This window comes from Pollachius pollachius (genome assembly GCF_949987615.1).
Source record: "Pollachius pollachius genome assembly, chromosome: 17".
Taxonomy (NCBI): Eukaryota; Metazoa; Chordata; class Actinopteri; order Gadiformes; family Gadidae; genus Pollachius; species Pollachius pollachius.
Window position 1 is genome coordinate 4,641,500 of NC_136950.1, and position 9,579 is coordinate 4,651,078.

The window sequence follows — 9,579 nt, forward strand, 5'->3', positions numbered from 1 at the left end:
TTGCGTCACGTTCAAAACACGTTGCATATGTATATCTGACCTGTGTTTGTGTGTGATCTTTAGGTCTGTCCATGTGCAGTGCGCTGGACAGGTCGACACATTGGATCCCGACAGCTACACTTGCTCCTTCTGCAAGACTCTGGAGGACTCTACCTCAAATGCTTTCGGAATGCAAAGCCCCGCACAGACTCTGTCCCTCTCAGAGACTCCTCCTGTCAGCTATACTGAGGACATGCCATCGTCAACACATGCCCCAACCTCGTCTTCGCAGCCTCCACCTTCCCCCACTGAGGCTCCGCCCTCTCCTATACAGGCCCTACTCATGCTGCCACAGCGTTCACTTTCACTGCCACAGGCTTCATCCCCTTCGAAACAAATGCCTCTGTCACCAATTCAAGCCCCACCTTCTCCTGTACAATTCCCGCCTTCTCCTGTACAACTCTTGTTTTGTCCTTCAGAAGCCCCGCCTTCTCCTGTTCAAGCCCCGCCTTCTCCTGTCCAAGCCCCGCCTTCTCCTGTCCAAGCCCCGCCTTCTCCTGTGCAAGCCCCGCCTTCTCCTGTGCAAGCCCCGTCTTCTCCCGTGCAAGCCCCGTCTTCTCCCGTGCAAGCCCCGTCTTCTCCCGTGCAAGCCCCGTCTTCTCCCGTGCAAGCCCCGCCTTCTCCTGTGCAATCCCCGCCTTCATCTGTGCAAGCCCCGCCTCCACCTGTACAAGCCCCGCCTTCACCTGTACAAGCCCCAACCTCTCCTTTGCAATCCCCAACTTTACTTGTACACGCCCAACTGTCTCCTATACAAGCCCTGGAAGCCCCGCCATCTCCTATACAAGCCCTGGAAGCCCCGGAGTCTCCTGTACAAGCTCTAGAGGCCCCGGAGTCTCTTGAACAAGCTCTAGAGGCCCCGGAGTCTCTTGAACAAGCTCTAGAAGCCCCGGATTCTCCGGTACAAGATCTAGAAGCCCAGCAGTCTCCTGTACAAGATCTAGAAGCCCAGCAGTCTCCTGTACAAGCTCTAGAGGCCCCAGAGTCTCCTGTAAAAGATCTAGAGGCCCCGGAGTCTCCAGTACAAGCTCTAGAAGCCCCGGAGTCTCCAGTACATGCTCTAGAGGCCCCCTCCTCTCCTGTACAAGCCCCCTCCTCTCCTGTACAAGCCCCACCTTCTCCTGTACAAGCCCCACCTTCTCCTGTCCGAGCCCCCACCTCTCCTGTACAAGTCCTAGAAGCACCAACTTCTCCTGTACAAGCCCCACCCTCTCCTGTTCAAACCCTGCTCCTGCTGCCACTGCCCCAGCTCTCAATGCCACTTGCTCCTCCCTCTCCTCTACGGGGTCCTTCTCCTCTTCAAGCCCTTCCCTCTCCTGAACAAGCCCCATGTCCTCCAGTAGAAACCATGTCCTCTCCTGTACAAGCCCCATCCTCTCCTGTACAAGCCCTAGAAGAGCCCCCTTCTCCTGTACAAGCCCCACCCTCTCCTGTACAAGCCCCATCCTCTCCTGTACAAGCCCTACAAGACTCCCCTTCTCCTGTACAAGCCCCGCCCCCTCCTGTACAAGCCCCGCCTTCTCCTGTGCAAGCCCCGCCTTCTCCTGTGCAAGCCCTGCCTTCTCCTGTGCAAGCCCCGCCTTCTCCTGTTCAAGCCCCGCCTTCTCCTGTGCAAGCCTCGCTTTCTCCTGTACAGGCCCCTCCCTCTCCTCTAGAAGACCCGCCTTCACTGGCTCAACCATCTCTTATACAGGCATCAACTAACCCAGTACAGGCTCAACAGGCCCATACATCCTCTGAATGGGCTTCATCCTCACCGCAACGGGATCCTACTCCTGAACAAGCTCCTCCTCCTGAACAGGCTCCACCTTCTCCTCTACAGGCTCCACCTTCTCCTGAACGGTTCCCAGAGTCACCGGTCCCAGTTCCACTTTCAACGTCATGTGCTTCACCCACTACCACAGAGGAGAAACTGATCTGTCCTCCACTCAATTTTTTGTCTTCACAAGCGAGTCCACCATCTCCTATTAAGGTCTTAACCTCACCTTCACATTCTCCACCCTGCAGCCCGCTTCCTGCTGCATTCAATTTAACAGAGGCTTCAGCTGTCGGCTCTACTCACAGTCCTTCCCAGCACAGACTTCCAGAGCCTATGATGAGGGTTTCACTGACCCGTTGCAGTCCTCCCTCACCCAGCACTGACCACACCATCTCCAGTCAGACCCAACAGAGTGCTGGGAAGGACAGCCCTTTGAATCCCCCCTCAAGTCTTTCTGTCACAGAGGTCCAGCTTGTGTCTGAAGAGGCGGAGGCCATGGCCGTTACCGCCACGCACGGCAGCCCTGCACATTCTCAACACGGCGGGACTCCACACAGCCCTACACAGCCCAGGCCTAGCTCCATGGCGGCTGAGCTCAGCACTGTGGACAGGGAGCACAGCCCCACGTCACACACATTTTTAAAGGAAAGTTCTATTCTCAGTAGCCCCACTAATCTGAATATCACACAATCTGACCTTGGTGCACAATGTAGTCTAGTGATGTCTGCTCCGTCTTCACCAATTCCTTCATCACCAGAGCACCGGCCCACAGAAGATCTTACACTGGACCAGCGGAGCCCTGAATCAAGTATTCCCACTCAGCACGCTGCCCCTAGCCCAATGTTGGATCAGGCTGAACAGGACATTTCTGCACTGGACAGGGGAAGCGTTTTACCCACCTACTGTAGTCCGACTCTCTCGTTCAGAACCCAAGCAGTCAGAACGGCTCTTTCAGCTCCGTGTAGCCCCTCCCGCTCACCTCTTGGACCCACACAATGTAGTTGGTCACAGCCTGCTAGCCCTGCATCGCTTAGTGCTACACCTCCAAGGGCAAAGGAAAAGCGCTGTGCAGAACTGAACACGCAGGCTCCAGGCTCTATACCGACTAGTCCTAGACATGAAAACCAAACACTGGAAAGTAATCTTGCCAATCTTAACCCTGCTCTCGACCTGCCTACCGCCTCCTCCCCAGTTTGCTCTCCCACGCCGAGCCCTGTTAGCCTTGAAGACTCTAGTTTACTTCCTAACCCTGCATTGCCCACTTCTGAAAACATTGACCAGGGTTCAACCTCAGAGGATCTGGACAACCAAGCTTGCTCTACTGAATCTATAGAAGTAATGAATATCCTGGCACCAGCTAGCCCAGCAACAGAAGGTTCTCATGTCAGCCCCACTCATGTCTCTGCTCGTGCTGCTCCCAGCCATGCTAGCGAAATGCCCGCTGCACACTCTACTGCTAGCATTAGTCTTGCCCAAGACTCTCCTGCTGCCACCACTGTCCACATGAGCCCAACACATCAAGCTAGTGCCTCACCACTGTCAAAAAGTCCCTCCCCCTCAACTAACACTCAGGATGAGCAGATTGAGATACCTGTAGCCACCCACTGTCCTTCTGATTCAATACAAGATAGCCTTATCCATTGTAATTCCCCTCAGGCCAGCCCTGTCCATTCAAATTCAAGTTGCGCTAGCCCAATCACCAACGAGGCTGATGCTGGCACCACACACTTGAGTTTCTCAGAGGCTAGTCCTTCACACCATCAGACTAGCTCAAGTCCAACCCTTGTCAGTACAAGTGAGAGTGTTTCTGTTGATAGCCTCACACATGCACAAGCCAACTGCAGTTCCACACATGCCAATCAGGGAGAAGTTAGTCCCACGGCTGCACCAACTGGCTTCAGTCCAATGTCCACAGATACCAACCTTGTCCATAATCCCGCAAGTGATACAAGTCCTGTTTCCATATCCAATTCTTGCCAAACACAAGTAAGCCCAGTAAACACCAGTTGTGCAATCATCACCCCAAGTGTGGCTGGGTCCAGCCATTCTGCCCACTCTAGTCCCCCCCATGACCACTCTAGTCCCCCACATGATCACTCTAGTCCCCCCCATGATCACTCTAGTCCCCCCCATGATCACTCTAGTCCCCCCCATGATCACTCCAGTCCGCCGCATTTTAGCCTGTGCTATGCACATAGTCCCCAGCAGGCGGACTCAACACATTGCAGTCTTCCAAATGCTAGCCCTGCATACAGTCCAGTGCACACCAATAAAACCTGTGCTAGCCCAGCACATAGCCCCTTTGAGACCAGTGAACCCTGTGCTAGCCCTAAGCTTAGTCCACTGTACACCTCTGATCCCTGCACCAGCAGCAGACAAAGTCCCGTCCGCAGCGAGGAACCCTGTGCTAGCCTTTTGCAAAGTCCAACACACACCAGTTATCCTCGCGAAAGCCCTGCTCCCAGTCCTCTGCCCACAGGGGGATCCTGTAGTAGCGCTATGCACTCTGCTCCAGCCAGTCCTCTTCAGGTACACCCCCAATCTGTTGAAAGTACAGACTGTTTCAGCCACAGAGGCTCAACACCGCCCAGCCCCTTGCTTCATGACGACTCTACTGTCAGCTCAAGGCCAATTAGTCCTCCACAAACACAGGAAACCTTGGTTACAAAGGCCCAGGACCTTATTGCGACAACAAGCACCCCTCATGGAAGTCCTGCTGGCCCTGTCCTGCCCTGTTCCTATGATGGTTTCTCTCAGGCGGCTACATGCCACACTGGCCCTGTCGGTGCTAGGTCACCACCGTTTTCATCGCTCCATGATCGCCCTGTCCGTGCTGGTTCCACTCCGTCAACCCCCATCACCACTAGCCCAGTGGACGCTAGTCCTCCTCTTTCTAGCCCGACTCATGCTAGCCCAGTCCATGCTACATCTCCTCAGACTGACTCCATCCATGGTAGCCCTGTCCATGAAAGTATCTCTCCGTCTAGATCCATCAATACCAGTTCTGTCCATCGTGGTTCTCTCAAGTCCAGCTCAACCCAAGCTAGCCCTGTCCATTGTAGTTTCACTCAGTCTAGTTCTATCCACGCTAGCCCTGTTCATGAAAGTTCTTCTCCATCTAGCAACATCAATGTAATCCTGAGCCATACTAGCTGCCCTCAGTCTAGTTCCATCAATGCGACCTCTGCCCATATAAGTTCCCCCAATTCTACCCCCTCTCAGTCTAGCTCAATATGTGCTAGCCTGTGCCTGGCTAGGAACACACACACAAGCCCTGTGCATTCTATTTCGACTCCAGCTAGGCCAACGGTATCGAGTCCTGCTCACTGCACCGCTGCAATGCCTAGCGCTAGCACCAGCAGAGATGGAGAAGTCGACGGAATTACCTCTGTGGATGAACCCAACGGCCAACAAGAAATCCCCCTTCTCGATGAAATCACTCACTCGCAACACTCAAGCCCAACGTTGAGCCCCACGCATTTACCCTTCACACAGACGGTCGATGAAGCCTCAGTCTGGTCTGACGTTAGCCCTGGGCCTGGAGGAGTGCCTCCTAGCCAACTCAGCCCGAAGCTAGACGATGTTTCTCAGATACAAGTACCTCTTGGTGAGTGTTTTAAGATTTCATTACTTTTTGCACATTTTATTGATACAGAAAAATATAGCTTGAATATCATTTAATTTGAGCATGTCTGCCAATACTAAAAAGTCAATTCTAAATTAACTTTCAGATGACACCATAGCTAGGGAGGAGATGAGGGAGGAGAGACATGATGTTGTGGAGGCGCTGGCAGAGATGGAACCAGAGACGCAGGAGGCTGAGGAGAGGACAGAACCAGAGGAGGATAACCAGGGGGATGAAGGGGTTGTAGGGCAGATACCGGAGATGGAGGACATGGAGAAAGCTCAAAACCAGAGAATCGAGGAGAAGGAGGCAGTCCCGATGCGAGAGGAGGAGATTGAGGAGCAATTTCAAGGGGACCCACAAGAGGAGCCTCAAACATCAATTCCAGGTAATAATCTTCCTGATTAAAGCCCATCATGGGCTAGTTTTCCTGAGGCACCTAGGTGCACACATACATATTTTTGATTCTTTGTCAGGAGTAACCATGTTTTAATGATAGAAAAACTTGTGAAATGCTCACTCAAAATTGTGGAACTGTGAAAATAGTTAATAGTTAAACAATCATAATTATTGTGACAATATTAACGTGTGTGTGTGTGTGTGTGTGTGTGTGTGCGCGCGTGCGTCTTTGAAGAGGATGAAATTGAAGACATCCAGCTTGCCAACATCCAGACCATGGTTTCTCAGTCTCCACCCCGGACTAGCACCTCCTCTCCTCCTCTCCCCATCAACACCTCCTCCTCCTCCTCCCCTCAGCTCTCTCCCCAGCAATCCCCATCCCTAAGCTCCGCCCGGCCTCTCTCGCCATCCTCTATCACCTCCTACTCCCCACATTCCTCTCCTCCCAGAGCTGGTTCTCTGGAGGTCAGCAGCTCTCCCCTCACCTTTTCCCACCGGGCCGCCGTACCCCTCTCCCCCTCGCCCCTCTCCTCCCCCCAGCCCTCCTCTCCAGCTGCCTCTCCGGCCATGGCCCTCTCTCCACCTGGGGACCTCCTCCAGGCGGAGGAGTCCACTGGTCAACAAGAGGCAGAACCTGAGGCGGCAGGAGAAGAATCCCCCCTGCGCTGCGATGTGGCTGTAGACCGGACAGAGGGCCAATCGGAAACCTTGGCATTGCCTGACGATGTGAGAACAGCCGCCGTTGACCCCCATAAACCGCAGGGTGAATGTAGGGAGAGGGGAGATGACGAGGGTGTGCCAGCAGAGTCGCAACGTGCAGAAACCTCCAGACCTCAGTCAACGTTGATCGACGACGTGGAGGTTGCCAGGCAACAGTCAACGAAGGAGCCCCATGACGGGGAAGAACAACCGAAAGAACCGGGAGCAGACTCTTTCTTTCCGACGGAGGTACGGGGTAGGGAGGAGGACAAGGATGACAAGAGGAAAGGGATCAACTTGGACGAGGGCCAATCAGAGGTGGATTGTGTGGCGGAGGCGATAAGAAAGGAACAACAGGTGGCGGAGGAGATGAAAGGGATCATCTTAGACGAGGGCCAATCGGCGGTAGAGTGTGTGGCGGAGGAGGTAAGAGAGGAGCAACAGGTGACGGACAAGAGGACAGGAGAGACTGGGGACGGGACACGAGAGGACGAAGAAGAGGACGAGGTGGAGGAGGAGGAAGTGGTGGAGGAGGAGGAAGTGGTGGAGGAGGAGGAGGCGTTGTCCCCTATTGCAGCGCGAGACGAACAGCCAGTCAGTCCCATGCTGGAGCTGGACACGGAGGTGTTGGAGCTCATGAGCTCCTCGTCTCCCCCGGCCTCCCTCCTGCACCCCTCCCACAGCCCCTCTCGCTTCCGCCGGAACAAGAGCTGGTCCCTCAGACCTCCCCCTTCCTCCAGACCCTCGGACGACCTCTCTATCCGCCTGACGATGTCCCCCTTCTCCACCGAGGCTTCCCCCGACAACTCCCCCACCAGGGACCCGGCTACCCCGCCTCCCCTCTCCCCCTGCTCGCCCCCACTCTCTCCCCACACACCGCTGTCCCGGGACGACTCCTCGCCGAGTGTCACGGAGTCGCCGCTCCACAACAAGGTAACGGGGCCGACCACTATGGAAGACTTGTTAAAAAGACTAACTCTTCCACTGCCATGTTATTGGTTCTAACGGTTTTGTTGTTGTTCTGCTGCGTAGCAACTGGTGTCCAGTTCGAGTGTATCGCTGCTATCCCCCACCATCGTCCCCATCACACTGAAGATCGGTATGGGGAAACCCGCCATCACCAAGAGGAAGTTCTCGCCTGGCCGCCCCCGTGTGAAACAGGTAGCGGCTCTTGAACTTCTCACCTCCCTACAGACAGAGTGAACTGAGCAATGTCCTGTTTCACATGTCGTGCGTGTGCCTGCGTGTTGTCATTTTGTCTTCCCGTTTCAATGTTTTGTGTCAAATGCGCATATTACAGTGTAATGCAGGCCTCTCTTGAAACGTATAGAAGTCAATCCACTGAAAGTCAAGTCATGTAGAACAGCGTAGTCTCCTCTGCTATCCTCTCTTCTGTCCTGTCCCCTCCTCAAGAAACCCTTGTCTGCGAGTCTCCATGAGCTTATCAAGCAGGATCACAGCGTTTTGGGCTACCAAGCATGGCGCGTGTCTGGGGAATTCTACCACTTTCCCACATCCTTTGAGTATCTGGTCGCTCTAAGAGTGAACGGGAATGTACTCGGAATGATAGCAAGACCAATGAAAAGTAGCAAAGTATAAACCCAGCGTTAAGTCATTTTAATGAGTGTTGTTGACATGATCATGCATAGAGTGAATGTTTTTTTTAGCAATAGCTGTATTGGGTCTCATCCGATGTTGACTAGCATGAAAATTTTCAGCATGCATGCTATATTTCCATTCAGTGTTTTGGTCTTCTAACATGACGCTGCACAATGTTAGAAGCTGACGCTTCTAATTCCCAGTCAGCATCACATTCAACAGTGTTTGTTCGTGCCTGATTTCTTTTGAGTGTTTTTTAGTGGCTTTTGAATCTATGTACTTTCCCACCTCCTCCGCCAACCGAACACTCTCTTGTTCACTGATCTTACATTTAATCCTCTTCACCTCGCCTCCCATTCTCTCCTGCGTTCCCTGACTTCCTTTCTTTTTTGAGGTTGCTCTCCTTTATTTCACCCTTACTCTATGGTTACTCTGCCCCTATTCTACCTCCGTCGCTATCCACTATTGCTCCGCCCCTCCTATGTGACTCCGCCCCTTTCCACGTGTTGCCCTGCACCTCATATGTAACTCTGCCCCTGCTCTACTATAACTCCGGCCCTACTCTCCTGTAACTCTGCCCCTACTTTGCTTTAACTCCGACCCTACTCTCCTGTAACTCCGGCCCTACTCTACTCTGTAACTCCGGCCGTACTCTACTTGTGACTCCACCCTACTCTCCTGTAGTCTGTACGACTCTACTCTGTAACTCCGGCCGTACTCTACTTGTGACTCCACCCTACTCTCCTGTAACTCCGTACGACTCTACTCTGTAACTCCGGCCCTACTCTACTCCCAACCTCAGAGTACCTGGTGGAGTAATCGCAGGGCAGTGAGCCCCCCCTCCTCCTCCCAGGATTCCACAGGAGAGGGGGGTTGGAGCAGCCCTAAGTCCCGCACATCGGATTCCCCCCTGTGGAGCATGAAAGTGGTAATAGAAACGCACCCTAACTGGCCCCCTGTGTGCGGCTGATGCTAACACTTATGTTACTGACCCAATGAATCAATGTGCTCGCCTGGAAGGCAACAGAGGCAGGTCCCCTGTCTAGAGTAGGGACTAGGGATGTTGAACTGAGGGCCCCCTTCTAGCTCGTCTCTGTTGTATCTCTAAGGTTAAAGCGGGAACCCGGTGAGTTGTTAACGTCATCTTAACTCATTACCTCACGAAGAGATCGACACCCTTTTGATCTGGTGGTCTCAACTCTTAGCTTGGCCTCATCGTGCGTGTGCGTGTGTGTGTGTGTAAGGGCTGCAACAACAAATCGATAAAATCGATAAAAATCGATTACTAAAAGCGTTGGCAACGAATTTGGTCATTGATTCGTTGAGTCGCGCGATTAATACGTCAGTCGTAGGCGCAGCACTGTTTACAGCCAGCCGCCGACAGGTTGGTTCATGGTTCATGCACGCCCACAGCGAGCTTTAGTGTGAGCGACCACAGCTTGTTTTTTGGTAATATCTT

At 53.5% G+C, this 9,579-nt stretch overlaps 1 protein-coding gene across 11 annotated transcripts in view; it reads left to right on the forward strand.

Annotated features, from left to right (window-relative positions):
• Positions 1-9,579, forward strand: part of LOC307088863 (uncharacterized protein) — a 79,897-nt gene that overhangs the window by 14,924 nt on the left and 55,394 nt on the right. For all 11 annotated transcript variants that reach the window (XM_079754899.1, XM_079754904.1, XM_079754906.1 and 8 more), the window contains exons 13-17: positions 64-5,405; positions 5,530-5,811; positions 6,058-7,454; positions 7,554-7,682; positions 8,923-9,048. In XM_079754899.1, coding sequence (XP_079611025.1) covers positions 64-5,405; positions 5,530-5,811; positions 6,058-7,454; positions 7,554-7,682; positions 8,923-9,048 — 7,276 coding nt within the window. The remainder of the gene's footprint in view (positions 1-63; positions 5,406-5,529; positions 5,812-6,057; positions 7,455-7,553; positions 7,683-8,922; positions 9,049-9,579) is intronic.